The sequence below is a fragment of the Opisthorchis viverrini genome (genome assembly GCF_000715545.1).
Source record: "Opisthorchis viverrini unplaced genomic scaffold opera_v5_3, whole genome shotgun sequence".
Lineage (NCBI taxonomy): Eukaryota > Metazoa > Platyhelminthes > Trematoda > Opisthorchiida > Opisthorchiidae > Opisthorchis > Opisthorchis viverrini.
This window is the reverse complement of record NW_008751659.1, coordinates 2,427,129-2,444,824: the sequence shown is the minus strand read 5'-3', so window position 1 is coordinate 2,444,824 and position 17,696 is coordinate 2,427,129. Positions and strand designations below refer to the sequence as shown.

At 44.1% G+C, this 17,696-nt stretch overlaps 1 protein-coding gene across 1 annotated transcript in view; it reads left to right on the top strand.

Moving 5' to 3' along the window:
• Positions 1-17,696, top strand: part of T265_00332 (hypothetical protein) — a gene marked incomplete at both ends in the record, with an annotated part of 40,753 nt that overhangs the window by 12,888 nt on the left and 10,169 nt on the right. Inside the window, 8 exons of the mRNA XM_009164077.1 lie at positions 1,058-1,248; positions 2,856-3,057; positions 4,958-5,069; positions 6,907-7,184; positions 8,824-9,533; positions 11,015-11,191; positions 12,901-13,242; positions 16,404-16,864. Coding sequence (XP_009162341.1) covers positions 1,058-1,248; positions 2,856-3,057; positions 4,958-5,069; positions 6,907-7,184; positions 8,824-9,533; positions 11,015-11,191; positions 12,901-13,242; positions 16,404-16,864 — 2,473 coding nt within the window. The remainder of the gene's footprint in view (positions 1-1,057; positions 1,249-2,855; positions 3,058-4,957; positions 5,070-6,906; positions 7,185-8,823; positions 9,534-11,014; positions 11,192-12,900; positions 13,243-16,403; positions 16,865-17,696) is intronic.

Genomic DNA, 17,696 nt, shown 5'->3' with positions numbered 1-17,696 from the left:
TGATGATGATGATGATGATGATAGAATAGTCTGTATTGCTGTTCATTTTCAAAAGTGTGCTTGCAGCGAATCTGGTACGCACGCAAGAATTATCTTGGGCATCGTTGTAATCAGGCTCTAAGTCGCTCTAGGAGTGCTGGAGACTGATGCACTTCGGATGTTTTCTGTAGACTAGCCGTGGTTCCCCGTTCCTGCCCCATTTTTTATTTGGATTAATAGGCTTTATTCGAATAAATTGGCCTGATTATACATCAGTGAAGCACCGGTTTTCTCATCTGGTTTTGCTGCCATGATGAAAATCATTTGCTGCTTCCTGTTGTTTGTTTTTTGTGCTCTATGTCCTTTGGCGTGGTTCTGAATCTAAATTTGTTTTACATTTAGAATATGTGTCATCCATATATCTGCAAATAGCCTCGCCCTGAAGCCATGTTCATTCATGAATGATAACTCTACAACTTTGGTCGAAGTGACTCTCTGTTTGGTCACCGTATTGCAGGCCAAGCTGAATGGCGTCTAATGTTAGCTAACCAAATGCATGTTCGTTGGATGAGTCTTTTGAAGGGTACATACCATCAGACTTCCTTTCTTGTATACTGTTGACCTTAGTTGTTCAGTTTTCCCACTGCTGGTTTTAAAACTGTCACCTCTAGTATACATGTGCACCATTTTTAAAGAAATTGCAGCGAAAACTCACAGAGAGGGTATCATTGCTTGACATCGCTGTTAATGACCTTGGACGTGTACAGTTTTTCATACATATTCGGATGCCCGCGCATCTCTGTGTCCGAACTTATTCGTATTTCAGACTGATAAGCACTGATAAGGAGGTCTGAATATCCACGAAGTCAAGGAGCACCAGAGTCATTGGAATTTGGGACGATCAGTTCAATTAGCTTCATGAATTTTGATTCCACACAGTTCTCATCCGATACTACTTAGTGTTTTTTATTCGAGCCTTTTGGTAAGGTGCTAGTTCAAACGGTTTTCTCTCCATTGTTTGTGTTGTTAGTCTATTTTGTTTGCTGGTTTATTCTCTTTTTTTTCGTTTCATTTCCAGAACTCCACGCAGTATGCCACGGGCGGTGTAAAGCAGAAACTTGCCAGCTGGTTAGGTCACTTACAGGCGGGAAATATAAGTGACTGGGTAGTTCTGATGATTGACGCTGATCAAAATTCAAGCAAGATGTGGCAGAAAACAAGTGTATTGGATCAAATCAAGCGCGACTTTCGTGTTCCCAACACGACTACGTAAGTGTCAGGTGGGGAGCATTACAGAATGTAAAATTTTCCGCGCTGTTGTCTCGATTCCTGCTGTTAATTGGGGTATTCAGAATAGGTTGATTGGTGAAAATGTTGAAGATTGAGGTTTTTTACTGATAGTATGAGGAGACTTGGAAATTTTAATCAAGATTTCCAAATCAAGCCAGTTTATGCTGAAAAGCTGAGAAACACTCAACAGCTGTGTGGATCGTCAGAAGCACGCACCTCACGAAACTCCAGGGAGTTTCACGCAGTCTAAATTTCGTAATTTGAGGATGACTGAAGCTAGCTAATCAGCCGTTAATCTCCGGACTATTCGGTGTCCAACTGCTGGCCGGGAGTTAGCGGGTTCAAGACTCCCTGGATTTCCGTTTGATGTGCACTGCCAATGATTTCCAATAGGTATGAAACAGCCGTACTTTGCTTCTCGGCTTTTTAACATAGATTTGCTTCACTTACAGGCGAAATCTCAATTAAAAGTCCTAATGCTGTTTTTTGTCTAACTTTAATCATCATGACGATCCTACATAGCGCATGTCTGTGAGCGAGGTAATCAGCAGAGCAGTGGTATGTAGACACATTGGTGACAGCTCGAAGGCTGTTTTTCATATAGTGGCAGTCGCTTGATCTAGATTTGCTTCAGAACTCTACACACATGAAGGATTAGAGAGAGAGAGAGAGAGAGAGAGGGTTTGTAGTTATTTGGGTCACATAGAGAGCCTTGTTTAATAAGAGAAACGGCTTGGAGACTTTCTAGAGAAGACAGAGATACGACGCAGGAGAGAGAAAGGCGGAAGAAGGGTTATATGAATGGAGTTAGTTTAGCGGTAGAAGGTACAGACGAACAGCCTAGCTGAAGGGTAGGTAGTGAGGTGGATTGGGATGAATTCTGGGGGACAGAATGTTTGGCAATTATAGCACTTTCTTGAGTAAGCTATTCAGGAACTTTGAAAACAAGAGGAACTTCAGAAATTCTGATCAACTGCTTTCTCAGGATTTCAACAGGGTCTGCTTCCAGTAGGTGCGCTCGATGGTTGATTGGCCTTCCAGTTCGCGCATTTTTGATAGTGCATGAATTTCGTGCAAGCTACATTCCGAGCGAGATTAAGGAAACGGTTCTTATCCCAGTGTTTACATATTCACTTCTCTTTTCTAAGACAACCGGAAACGAACGATTCTGTGGATTCGAGTTCTAAGAGTAAGAAAAACGGCATACAAATTATCCCCTACCGTCCTGATCAGCAGATCAGTACAATGAGATAACACAATGGGGCGGTGGGTGCCGAAAGTTAAATCCCAGAATAAGTTGTGTGATAATAAAGCCAGCCGAATAGAATGGGCTTGTGTGTCTTACACAGAGATAGTCCACCATTTACCACTCCCTCCACATCAAAGCGTTTTTTATTCGCAACGGAAATAATTCTGGGACCAAAAAATGCCGAATCGGTTTGACAGTAAACCGTGTTCAGTAGTTTCTGTACCTTCTTTTAGACTGAATAATCAGAATGGTTCCGATAAAACGAGGACGCGTTTATTCTGCTCAGTTCGTTCGGAGATTGTCTAGCGTGTATCGCTTTTTTGTGCTCTCGTTTCAGTCATTTTCTACAATTGCCAGATCGGAGAGCGGTGGAGGAAAAGGTATTCCTTGAAGCGTGGACAGCGTTTTTACGGAGCTTCAGAAAAATGATTCTAACAGTCTATCAGTCTACCATCGAAGACTATGAGAATCACCTTCAGCTGCTACAGGAAGCGCAGGGAACTCCAGGCTGGGAATTTTTCGAGTATCTGGAAAGAAGAGTAAGTAATTCTCCCGGTGTCGTTTAGTAACCCACCGTGCGGCAATTGTTACACATAAGGCTGCGAGGCATTCCTTATTTAAGCTCGATTCCATTAAGGGCTTGTGGGCTCGAATCAGCCGCCGTTGTAGAATATGCCGTCTGTGGCTCCTGTTGTACTACTGAAGGCGAATCATGATAGATAGCCGTAGCAGATACGGTATATTTTTGCCGCTTAACCATTCTTGGATTGACTGTTCCTCACGAATTAATAAGATAGGGCGCCTGTGTCGGGTAATCGACTCCATTCCTTCGTTTGTCCTCATGGCTTACGCACTTAGGTATGCGCTGAATCGCTAGGACGTAGCCAGTGCATGCCACACTGCGTCAAGTGTAGGTTGTTTCTGATTCGGTAGTGCAAACCGTTGTGTTGGTGAACGATGACCTATGCTGTCTATTTATGATTGGTAAATATTTCGGCTGGGTTATCATAGGGTAATGACCGGTGTATTTCAATAACCCGGAATTGTTGGGTTCAAGTAGGGTTGTGTTTTACCGGGGCTCGGTTCCTGTTGATGATTTATCTGTCTTAGTTGAAATTTGGTTATGGTTGCAACAGAAACTCCGTCCAAGTTTTTGGCTCAACTGGATTTCCAGCTTATTTGAGAACTACCATCAGTAACGTCCGCACGTTGTCGGTGGTCAACTTAATATATAGAACTGAATTTCGAGTTTTCCTATTATGGATTCAAACTACAACAGTTGCCACTATTTATCTTAACAATAGGACGACTTCGCATCAGTGGAGCAGTGACTGGTCTGGTTTGGTATTATTTGTGCTTAGAAACTAATAAGAATAATAAGTTAGTGATAGCACCCTCTCGATGCTAAGCTGCCATGTCACCCGAAGGAAGCACGTGAACTCAGATACTACCAGGTTTCCTGAGCGAAAGAGGAGCAGTCAGGGAGCCAAACAATGGACCCCGGATCAATAATTCTGAACCTTAACCAGTGAGCTATATGGGGCGGCTTATAAACATTTCCTTCGATTCAATCCAAACATTGATGTATTATCACATCGAAGGCTGTTCTCAAAGGCTGTCTGGCTAAAAATGATGACAAATGGTGACAAATGGTGATGAACTCAACAAATCGCAGTGTGTTTAAAAAATTTACTGTCCATAGTAACACGGTCTGCTAAACTTTAGGACCTTCTGACTACTAGTGAATGAATTACCGTACAACTTTCCGTTTGCAAAGCGATCTAACATTCTCTCAATCTGAGCAAACAAACCACCAACCGACCAAATTTATGACACCCTCACTGGTACTGAATACACGTGTTTGCCTACACCCGTAACATTTGTACTGACAACCTCAATGCCTGTCTGCAGTTCTATGCTCTGAGGCGTCCACTGAGGTTAATGTCCGAACGTTCTGCCGCGCCTGTTTGCTAAAGCCGCACTGAGCAGTTTGTGTTTACGGATTTTGGGAACAGCGCAATTCTTATGAAAGGGCTATAAGGTCACAGTTACCGACGATTCCGGTTTCTTGGGGAAGTTTTATGTTTTGATCATCATTCCACTGGTAAAGTTCACGGAAGCGTGATGAAGTGATTCCTTCTCAGCTGTCGTTTCCATTCAGAGGGATCGAAATGCATAGGCTATAAAGCAAATTGATCGTGGATCTGATTTCGTCAACTTCCCATAGTCGCATTTCCGATTAAGCGAGATACAGTTCAGTTTCTCCCCGACGGGATCATACAGAAAGAGCGATTGACCCCCCAACCTGAATATGGTACTGCTCAGTTTAGGTTTTTTTTCACACTGATAAATGTGCGATACGCCCCCATGTGTTTATTCCAGATCGCTGTGCGCCATTTTTTGTGTTATTGTCAAAAATTCACGCACTTTCTTTTCTAGGAGGAACTGGCACAGCTCTATCTTACGGTTAATGGTTTGGAGGATACATTGCAACAGTACTATGCCATTGAGTCGCTCTTGGCTTCCGCAATACGCGCCGTTGCTTCACGAAGTGAGTTTTATCACCTCTGTGTTTTGCTTTATCTCGGTTATGGGGTTGTAACATTGTATTTTTGTAAAACCGACTGTTCTGGCTGAAATGGTTCTGATGTACAGTTCGGTTGTATCAAAACGAATAAATGGGCATAACAACAAACGTCCTAGACACTGATCACGATACCGAACACAAATAAAACAGCTCATTTGGGCACGGCAATGTTTTTCTGTTTACAGACAGCCATCATCATCGACAGAATGACGTGTTCAACACCGATGTTTCGCTGCCGTACGACCATGATTTATTTGAAAACCTTTTTGTGAAGAGAAGAATAAAATGGACGGGGGAAGTGTCTTAGTGCTAGCCTATCACAATTAGTCCGAGGTGCCTGCATCTCCAAACACTCATTCTGGAAATCTGGATTAAAACCGACAACAAGAACGCCATTGATATAGATTAGCAGACATATCTTTCAGCGTCTCCATCCAGGCGCAGTGGGGATCACGTGGTTCTCATCGTGGAAGGCGAGTATCACCGGTAGCACCCAAACGTTTCGTAATCTCCTTCACACTACGTCAAGGATTGGGTACTTCTCTGATTTCGTCACTCTGAGTTTGGTGCTTAAAATAGCACTCTCTTCGGGAAACGATGTTTCGGCATATGCAACAGAAGTCAAGTGAAGCACTCGTTGCACAACCGGAAACTCGCTTTCTAATTGCCTCACTACGGATAACCCGACAACGGCCCACACGAGCTATGATTCTGAGACAGAGATTGTCGGTCACCTGAAGACGATTCAGTTCTGCTGCTCGAACAGGCGAAGTCTCACAGCCATACAACAAAACAGCCTGCATTATAGCCTGATACACACGTCCCTTGGGATTCGAAGATTCACCAATTTGACGCCATTGGTGTCTCTAATTAGCAAACGCGATCTGAGCCTTGCAGCTTCGTACATTAACCTCATCTATCACACTAAAGTTAGATCTAATACAACTTCCAAGATACGTAGAACGCTGCACAACTTCTAGTGCCCCTCCCTGGATTGTAAGTGGCGTGTTCAGTGACTGCATGTCCAGGAACATGAGCTTACAACTGGGTGCATAGTTTTAACAGAGGACCGGGTGACTTCGTTCAGTTCATCTTCTTCGAAAATGAGATTGCTTTCATCTGTATACTCCATATCGACAAGGTTTTTGTCAGTGGCTATTCGAACGACGGGGTTTTGGAGACTTTCAAGCGTTCGCCTGGTGAATTAATCGGTCACGAAGTTAAACAGGAATGGGAGAGTAGGCACCGATGACAGACGCCATTTTGTGTCAGGAAGCTTTTGGAGAGCTTGCCGTATACAGGCAGCCACGCGAATACAAACGCCATAAATGTCAGGCGGATGCCCCATTTCCCGATATTGTGATCCGCCAAACTGATGTTGCATTTCCTGTTGTGTGTGTCTTGCCATCATGAATTCATCCCGCAAATGGATTCAATCCATTCTGAAACGTCAGCTGACGATAACAGATAGCTGGCTGGATGTGTAATCAACCTTCAGCCATGCGGTTCAAATTACGCGATGTGGTGTTCCCCGTCTCTTTGAATGATTGCTTATAAAGGAATGCTAGACTCGTGGAGTGTTTCACAGCAGGTTTTTTTAATCTTGCAATTACGTCCGGTGGTCACCAGACACTAAATCAGCAAAGCATTGTTGTAGGCCATGGGTCAATGGGCCAAATATGGCTGTCTCAGATTGGCTGGATTGAGCATGTAGAACAGCTTTTATGCATACTGAGAAGTTTTGAACAAGTGGTACTTTTTACTGCTGTAAGACTCACATTCCATCTACCCTTTTTTCTAGACGACGAGCAATTACCAGGCTGGGTGAAAAATCTCAAATCACACGGCGCTGATAAAGAATCCTGCTCCTTCTTGTGCTACTATCCCTGGGTCAAGTCCCGAATACATCCGCAACTGCTGGAACTCCTGCAAAACCGTTTCGCATCTGTTTTTGACATTCGGAACTATTTGCTGTCACGGGAATGCGGACTACTGAAAGCCTACAGTCGGGTACATGATATGCCTTCTCGAGCTCTTCTGCACATCCGTCACGGATTGGAAGAGTCCGAAATCTTGAATGTATGTTGTCTGTGATACCGGCATGCGTGGCTCACTCCTCATTGTTGTTAGCATTGTTACTCTTAGTATCATATGTAGTTGCATCACGCGAAAACCCTCAATCAAGGTAAAAGAGAACCTTGGTGGAGCTTGGTGCTGTTTCTTATGACCAGTTGAAATAGCCTACTAGGGAATAGGTTCTTGGGATGCAAGCAACGTTCTTTGTATCACTCGCCATTTTTTAGACGTGCTCATAACTCCTGACATACGATTTGAAAATAGCATGAGGTTGTGTTTGCCGACTTGAGGCGTACTCATGAGTTATCCAGCGGTCCGTGCCTTCATAAAATTGCCTGTACTGGTCTTTCTTGTAGGTAGTCTACCCGAACCAGCTCATCAAGGAAGTTTGCAGCACGCTTTCGTTCGGTATGCTCCCGTCTAAATTGATGGCTAAACCCACATCGGCATTCAATAGAGGATAGCCCGTGGCGGGGATGAGGAGTGATAAAGAGGACCACTGTGTCATTTAAGCGATTAAGATGAAGTTTTAGATAATGAGAGAGAGCAAAGAATCGAACATACTTAACTGGTTAGGTGATTAGGTGCATACTGGGATGTCACCTTTTCAGCTCTGTACTCCCTTTGGAAAGGAAAATTTTTGTATTTTTGCCGGAAATCTCGTTACAATAAATTGGCACTGTATGATACGCTCAAGGTATTGTTCCGGTTGAACCTGTCGCTGAATTTCGCCCAAACCGACTAGCAACTCCGTACCATAGACCTATAGGGTAACTAAACTCAAGAACGACGCGCAGTACCCAATCAATGGTGACTGAGGGTGTAAGGCGCGGGCGAACTTACGACGTTTTTTGCTGCTCCTTTCTAAGCTCGGGCAACCTGATAGCGTTTCAGTCTTCTTGATTTCTTCAGGCTCATTTGTAGCTGTGTATGGAGATGGTGACACGGCCAAAAACTCGTCACGTCATGCACTTAACTCTCATCCCAGTAGGGTTATTTTCTGTTAGATTTAGGAGTTTCAAGGAGCTTGCCAACTGGAGGAAAATTTAACGCGCCTAGATTGATCCAGTGCTTAATGATTACGTTAATTTTCGTTGTGTTTGCGTCTTAAGTACCACGTTCGGAGTTGCTTGAAGAGCTGAATGCCAGTTGTTCATAAATGCGTAATGAGTCGTTTGACAAACTGTGGCTTCTTATTTTTCTGCAACCACTGCAACTCATGGCTTTCAACTTATTCCACCAGACTGGATTTGATCATTAATTGACCTAACTAATCGGATAGCCTGACGTAAGCTCTCCACTCATTTGAGCGGTTGTGGGATTTGACTCACGCGATCAGGAATGGAGAAGTTGCAGCCTCGTACAACTTGCATGAAACACACAGTACAGTGCGTCAACCAGAGCGCGTTGGTTTTAGTTAGGAACAACTCCGACTTGAAGGTATTGGCGTACGCCAGTTCAGTATAGTCCTTGTTAAGGTAGAATACAAGGCTGAAATGAGGTAGCCCAAGTGTGAGGATACATTTGTTTTACTTCGAAGACATCGCACTGAAAAGTTATCATTGTTGATGCTTCTATTTAAGAATTTTCACCCTAGGTTGTTTAACATTTTCATCCACCTTGACTCTCATTCTCCCGGTAGCTTTACACTTCTTTGGAACTCAATCACCTTTGGGCATTTCTCTGCGCATTGAATTGTCTGAACGTCCTGCGTCCATCGACCGGTCCTGCTGCTGACGAAATTGCGGACTCTGTGGCGTCGGTGCTGTCCAATGCATTCAAACCATTTTCGACCAAAGGCAGTTCCTTGGCCCAGTCCCTGGAATCTGCAGATGGACTACTTAGAACACAAAGTAGCAATAACGCATTCCTTCGAGACATGTCCGAATTGAGTCCAGCTCTGGCTTCGCTGGCCGCGACTGTTCACTTTCTTTACAAATTTATCATTGTCAATGTGCCTACCCTGTCCGAGAAACCACAAGCCGTTATACCTCTTGGGGAACTACCACTTAGTGTTTCACACGCTGTGGATTTGTGGCTCATGGCATTCATCGAACTCACGCACATTGGTCGGGTTTTATCCCTTTGGACTGCCACGGATGAGGTGAATTCTTCGGACTCGATCATACAACTGATTAAAGTCAGTGTATTTCAATGCTTCGCATCCGACCTCACAGATCAAACTTTATTCGGACGTTCCGTGCACAAACAACTTGGCATGCTGCTTACCTCTCCGGCACTGTATGAAGAAGTTTATGTCGCAATGGCACAGACCTTAATTGGGTTCCTCCGACTAATCCACGAGCCTCGCAGGACCCCGTTCATCTGTTGCCTTCTGGCCGACTTTATGCGGTAAGTTTCAACCATATACCAACAAAACACTAGCTCTCCTAAGGCCTATATTGAGTATTTTCGTGGCACGAGATCATTCTTTACTTACAAGTTATCCAGGTATGATTACCAACATCGAACTATAACTTATTCCTCTGAAGGCAGTATCTCCAAATATTACTAGTTCCGGTGACTTCATGGGGTGCTGATCCACTTGGTCTTTTCGCTCAGCCTGGCAAACGTTTCGCCACAATGCGAGGCGACTTCTTCAGTGCGTGGTTGACGATGTTCCCTCGCACGGTGACGAAACATTTGCAGGCCGATTGTCAAACCCAGTGAACAAAAACTACCACGTGATCAACAGCAAAGTGATCTTTCGAAACCTGCTGTAACTTCCTGAAGAGACGGTGTGCCGACAATGGAAGATTTCAACGAAGATGCCAAAGTATCTTAATCGGAACCATCGGCTAGGAGCTGTCAAACTGTCTGCTTAGTTGCATTTGCACCGGGATGTGCTCTTGTTGTGCTTTAAAAAATGCTAAACTATAGATACATACTGGAATGAAGAGACGGGTAACGCTGGACCCGTTGGCCGTACTAAGTCCTCTCAAAATTACCTGACCATACGTCTTATCATACCACGGTTCTCCCGTTAAGCATTGCGACTTCGGATATCCTAGGGAGTGGAGTGGTTGATTTGCAACCTAGTTCTGTAAAGGCTGAAAAACCATATGCGTAGGTTACCCTGAACGCATCCACACCATTCGTCCAGTGACAGACCAGTCAATCAGTGCTATTCGTATGAAGATGGGTTGCTTGGTCCGACGAGATTTGAACCGGGTTCGTTTTCATTGAACCTCTATTTCTGCCTTGTCCTGCCAGTCAGTGTATACCTTGCAATTGCAATCCGCAAGACACGCCGAAGTTCATCCTGATTGACCTTTTTAATCCAACTTATTGTGCCAACCTATATTATTCGCCGAGAAAAGCACGTACAATTTTTCACTGTGTCAGAAAAACATGAGCAATACGTTTATGTCGGAACATTGCACCCTGGACCATCTAACAAGGTTGTCTTTCCAGGGTGTTTGCACTTGATTTTTTCATTCACTGACCGTTTCACATGGTAACATGCACTTGCTTCCATCGGATCAATAATCATTACTCTCGGATCTGACAGCAAAGGTCGCGTTGGTCTGGTGTCCTGCCATGACCTTGCTTAGAAGACGCGCTGCATAACTGGGTTGTAGTGATCACTTGGAACAAACGATTGATCAGTTGGGTCCCTGATTTAAAAGCACATTTTGCAATCTTGCCAGGCGTCGTCTCAGATCCACACACAAACGTGTCACCTACATTCACACATGCACAAAGTGTTATCTAACCTATGTATATTTTTCAATGAATAGTGTATTCTGCGCCGCACCATTGCGAATCAGGTCCATCTACTTTCCTGTTTACACCGTCGTGACGCGACTTTTAACAATCACTCCTCATTGTAGAACTAGACATATTTTCCCCCGGGCCATCGAACTGTACAGCATTGTTTTATCCATCTATCTTCGTGATGGATGGTCGCTCCTCACCGTACTTACCTGTCTCCTGTTGGCTTGCTGCCTGAGAACCTTCCTGGAAGATACTCGGGCTGAAAATACTTCGCCTGTTGGTTACCTTACACGGTAAGATACCGCCTACTTATTCATTGAGGCATTATAACCGACAGTACCAGTATTTTGATTATGTTTCTCACGTTTTCGTAAAGATATGATTCTATGATTGCCAGTCGGAAGCTCTCTGCTCAACCTCCGCTAAATGTGATTTCTTGTGATACGCGATCGTACATTTTCTCTGCCGAGTTGTAATTTACAGATGTAGATTGGTTGGACTAAATGGGTAGCTAGGGTTTTCTGAAGTTTTTCAGTCGGGATGCAGTCCTGCTTCATGTGTTTTTGGTACCTCAAGGGCAAATAGGACATCCCTCTGGGGACCGTCAGATTGCTCAGTACTTTCCTCACTGCATTGAGAGTGCATTGTCGTTCACTCTCACTTACCCACTAATATTTTCGCATGCAGCCTCTGCGGGTCACACCTAACTCACCTGTCCTCTCGTGAGCACAAGTCCCATCTGAATATGCTTGGTCAGTTTGACTAACGCTCACGTTGTTGAATCGGTGTCGCGATCTTATAGGGCTTGATTCTCAGGCACCTGGCTGGTACTAGACAGCGACTTAGATTCGGCATTCTTCAATCACAGGCCGCAATTTTCATCAGCTCCTGATGGTAACAGCCACACACTTGTTGTGTAAGCTGTCTTGTCTCCGGCGCGTGAGATTCTTTTTTAGTCAACTGATTGTTAACAATCCGCATACTGTATAGCACTAGGCTTATACCCACGTCACAATGTGCGGTTGGCACTAAGGTGCGGTTGCTCTTATTTCGCTATCCTAACGTTTCTGGGTCAGGTTTTTATCTTAGATAACCTCTTTGATAATATCTCCCTGTTAAGCTTTGTTTCAAACGTAGTTGATAATGCTATAGCACTTCGAAAAGGGCATCGCGAGGTAAAAGTTTTTTGCCTTTCTTTCCTCGTCAGAGTTTTTACACTAATTTATGGCCGGTGGGAAACGTCAATACAAAACCTGCGGAAGTGGCCTCTCATGGCATTACTTTCCAAGGGGTCATTGTAGTTACCAACGGATCACTTACTTTGTGGCTCCCTCACTTGAGAGCTCAAATATGAACGGCAGCTGCTCTTTTGCAGTTTCGCACGACCCATTCTACGTTTTTAGCAAATCAGTCATTCCTCGTACATTCCCACGTGGAAAACAGCATTTTCCACAACACTCCAGCGGGGTTTCTGTTAGAAAAACTGGAATAAACATTTCTCATGTCACTAACAGACGGCATACGGAGTAAACATAGACACGTCTTGGGCGAGGACCATGGGCAGTGGACATTTCTCTATGGCACCATTTCAAGTTATTTCGAGTGGACGATGGGTGAATTATTATTAAGTGGTGTTGCTAGTTGCCCGAGTCATTCGAAATGAAGGCATTTCTTGACTTCCAGATCGTTCGATTCAAGTTAAACTAAAGCGGAAATACATTCCTTCTACGGTCTTGACTTCTGGAGACTATTTAGCTTTCCCCCGATAACATGAAACTCTTTTTGTAGCTTATAGGCCTAATACCACACACTTGCCCTTTTTGAATATATTACAATACGTGTTATCAAGTCACGATAATTCGCGATGATACCCACATTCCAGATTTTCCACGCCACAAAACCCTATTCTCTGATCGCCTCGATAATGCACACCGTCGGAAAGTCTTTCCGTGTCGGTTGATACCTATATCTGTTTCCGTGTGTATATTTCTCTTGTTTTCAGCTACTCTGACTGCTGTCTGTTGCTCAGTTGTGCCACGACGACAGAACTTCAGTTGGCCAATGGCTGTTTGACCCATTCAGCACCGAAATCAGCCAAGGGTCTTGAACTCAGTCTGACGAAACTATCTGTTCCAACCGAGGACCTGTTGTTGTCGGACTTTTGGTGGTTCGAAGCTGTCAAATCCTGTCAGCAACTGACTGACGACACCGTGTTTGATGCCTCATGTTCTTTATCGTCTCCTTTTTCTATCGATTTCGTTGAGTTAGATGGTGCTAGCAACAATGGTTATCAGCTCATCACGATAGGACTCCATGTAACTGCGGATGTTCATTTCAAAGTTAGGTACGTTTACGACAATTTTCTCTGATTGTTCTCTTACATCCGGAACACTCTTGACTCATGCTAGGTTTCTAGAACAGGACGGTGCGCTAATGATACACCTACAAGATTGAGGATGCAACGCTAATGCACTACGTAAGCGAGGTACGGAGGGAAGTCTCAGTGCTGTCCGGTATGGTGAACTTTTAATGAGACAAGCGATATTGTTAATACCAAATCCTACTATGGCTCTAGTATGTATGTTAGCAAGTGTGTTGTACTCAGACGCTCTCGCTGTGTGAAGTTCCATCTAACGGGCTAATTCAGGGGTGTCGTCCGTCACCGGTCACATGTACCGTCAGCTCTCCTATGAAGAGGGACAATACTATGCAATATACTATACTTACATCACTCAGCTAGAAACCTATTGTAGTAAGAAGGAAACTTGACAACAGGGTATCAGAATAGTGAGGCATAATATGCAAAATCACCGAACAAACTACACTTACTTTGATCCACCTTTTATATGATTTAAGCGGTGCAGTCCTACGTCTACTGATGAATCATTGATAACAAGTCACTGAAGTTGAACTTGCATCGGATCGTGAAATCTGTAGCAGTTATCTATTTCTCAGGTAAACCGACAGGAAACTAAACAATCAGTAGTGAGCATTTCTGACACAATAGTTCATAGACACAGACAAGAAAAGTGTTTCATCATGGTAGTAATTGCACGACTAGGTAGGTCAGAAAACGCAGGGAGCGAAAGAAGCTAATGGTCTTCAGGATTTAACCAATTGACCATTTTGCCGAGTAAATCTCCAGAAAATGACAAGCTTCTGCCTCTAGTAATGAGATAGCGCTTCCCTGTGTGCAAAGTGTAGACTGTAGCTTGATTTTGGTACCAGAAAAACAGATTATTAGCACTACCGATAAAAATGTCTACATACATATAGAGTATAACTACACTCAACTGTTACATTTTCCTACCAAGAGGACCGGTCTAATTTCATCATTTGAAATCGCAGGGTAAGGCGCCTCGGAGTTGAAGCAAACTATTCCTGTGATTTTATGTTATGGTACTGGACGCGATTGTCCGTCAGATTCGGACAACAATGGTTGTTACTGCCGGTATCACTGTGTAGTAAGTGCGAATTTCTTTTGTAAATCCCAGAGCTTCGTCATTTCTCAGTATTGCGACGAAGACGTGCAACAATTTGTGTTACCGTTCTTACGTTCTGATAAAACTATCTCACACACATGGATTTATGTGTGCTTGCTAGCATTTGAAGTCGATGTAACCACGCGGCGGGCTGGGGCTACTGATGTTATGTTTCTAGTGCACACAACGGAGAGTATATTCTAGGTGCGCAATGCTCAAAAGTGGTCCGTCACAGCCAGATACGCTTGCATCCGTTGTTGGACACGTTGCCATAATAATTCTGTATTGCGGAAACGTGCGTTCCCGGTTTCGGTGTCATGGAGCTGCTCCTGGAAACTTCCGGGATGTCTTACTGTCACTGTATGTACTACATAGGACATTGCTGAAGGCCTTGATCGATCACTCTGTTAAAGCACTTAACGGATTCACCAAATCGTTTCCGTTTTTCATTCATTTTCAAACTAGATCTATTGCATCCCCACCTGAGAAGCATTCCCATACTTAGTGCTCAGCAATGTTCATCCTACAAACTGTCAGATGCACGCATACAGAACACCGGAAAATGTATTCCAGGATCGTATATCTGGCCAGCATAAAGTATATAAGCAAGTTGTCCGACTGTGGTTTGATACTGTCAGTTCAACGTAAATTCAGGTTAACCATGAGATAGATCAAGCTACGATTCACTGGAAGCTCTGCGCTCTCTCGCTCACGAATGTTCGACCCTCGTTTCATACTTCTCATCTCTCAGTTGATGAAGATGATCAAACACAACCTCGTTCCGGAAGGGATTGGTAAACAATCAGTAATTTTTAACTGGGCAACATTTCGCTTTTGACACAAAGGCTTCATCAGACAAACTGAACACGTCACCCAGATGGACAGGTTTCAGGGCAGACAGAACCAATCAGGACATCTTAAGATCAGAGCAGTGGTTCGAACCCGACCCCTGGCTCTCGACTTCCCTTCTTTAGCCTTGGACAACCTGGCAATATCCTAGCCCTCGTGCTTCTGGTGGCATGGCAGTTAGGCACCTAAAGAGTGCTAAAGCTGGACGAATGCATCCGCGGATCGACTAATTTCTCAGCTGTGCACCCAGCTGACCGTATTGTTTGATATACTATGTTACTCTGTTGTGCATATGAAAAACATTTGTGTATTGCCAAAGTTTTCATAGGCTTCCAGAGTTTTTGGAGCGAAATTCAAGACCATTGAGTTCATCTAGTCGAAGAGGTAGCAGAAGTCGGCTATTGGTTATACTGTTGGGATCCAGTTTTTGAAGGGCGCCACTGTGCTCATCACGTACCACGAGGAGGATCAAGCTGACTCCTGAGGAACAGGAACAACTGAAATGACCGTTCGAGTGATGCAGGTGTTGAAGGAGAAGGCGCTCTCGACGGTTTCTACCGTGCATCTCTATTTCACGGACACTTTACAGTATTGTACTGTATATTATCTACTGGGCTGCCTTGATAAGTTCGCGAAGCAAACAAACACATGCCGACTTCTATCATTCTTGAAATATCTCGCAAATCTGTACGTATTGTTTTACACACACATGCTTCACAAGAACTGTTATGCCTAACAAAAGCTATCACTAACAATAACCGTATCGAAAGAATACGTTACCGTGAATGGAAAGGATGCCGTTTGTTTTCATTTTTGACCATGTCTTTCGACTTTGGACATTGCCCATTCTCCATCTTTTCGGCCAAAACCACGAAGCCGAGACGACCCGACAAGCAGCCGTCTAGGTTATATCGTCATCACTAATCACAGCAACACTTTGCTGCTAACACTAGTGCCCAACTGTCGTACAAACCCGCCAGTTTATTTGACTCTAGCCCCATAATGAAGAGAAGTTGGAAGGTGATCAAACTCTTGGCAAACTCATCGTCACATGGTAGCAGTAGCGACAGTGTCGTTTCGACATAGTTCATTAATAAATGATCCGTTAATTACTGATATTTAATCTATCACTCCTCTATTGGTTCCTTCTGTTCTTCCATGTCGTTTCTTACAGCGTACATGTGGGTGGTACAAAACCCGAAGCAAAAGATTGGGAGACGGTCATGCGTTATGGTGTCGTTAGGGAGCAATGGCCCCCTCAATTCAGCTCGAATCTACCCAAAGCCGATTCACAAACCGCAGAATTGCGTTCAAGCACCCCACCTACTGGTGTTGTCAAATCTGCGAGTGGATCTCCAGTTCTCACATCTAAGTTCACACATTCGCGTTCGTTTGCTCATCTTTTCCGTAAGGATGCAACCTCCATATACCATAGCACGGAGTCTGTTGGAAGGGTGCAAACGGGTAGTGTAGCATCTGAGACTCGTGGTATTCCACGTAAGATATCCTTGTTGGACACAGTGGCCTCGTTAGCCAGTCGTTCTGCGTGGGTCTCACAAGAGGGTATGCACGTGGTTCGATTATCCAGGACTTCCTCGTTTGACGGTTCCGTGGGACAATCTACACAGGAACAAGGTAAATTCAGGGCTTCTGTTTCTATTGTTCGGCCAAATCACCAGTAAATTGCTCGTGACAAGCACCATATGCGCCTTTCCTACGGTAGCAAGACGTGTACACACACTTCATCCAAAAGTGTCAAATTGACAATCGACTTAATATGGTAGATTTTACTTTAATCCGAATGTACTCCTTGTGCAAAGTACCAGTGTGCTCTCCTCTTTTCGTAAGTGAATATCCCAATTAATATCAACACAGAGTTATAACGGTACAAAGGTATGATTAGGCCAGATCAGCTGGGCATCGGTGAAGAAGGAAAACCTGAGCTGTCAAATCAACTGGACCTGGGCTACGTGATCCGGAGATGGTGTGACTGATCGGGGATTCTGAATCGTAACCACTACGGTTGGAGGGTGTTCGATCGAGTGGACTTTTTTGATGGATCGGAAATGCTGTCTTAGCGCATTTTTCACATGGTTCTCACCATGATCATTTGCAAACATCTTCAGTAATTACCGTCGTTCCTGTTTCTGGATGGAAAACACAACGCACTTCCATTTAACCAGACCTTATAGTCCTAATCACCATTTTTTCATCACTCCACCTGAGGCTACACGTGGTTAGTTTCAACTTCCCACACTGTCAATGTGTCGAAATATAGCTAGCTCTGGTGTGTTTACTGGTGGTTGAGCAAGTCACTTGCCATGCTCGGCAAACAGTTCAACTACCATCTGATCAGCCACCAACTTCGAGCTTATCGAGCTTATCGCCAACTACAAACTCATTTGCATACCAATTGGTTTTTTACAGAAGATTCACCTGAATCCCAAAGCCTGTCTTGTATGATATT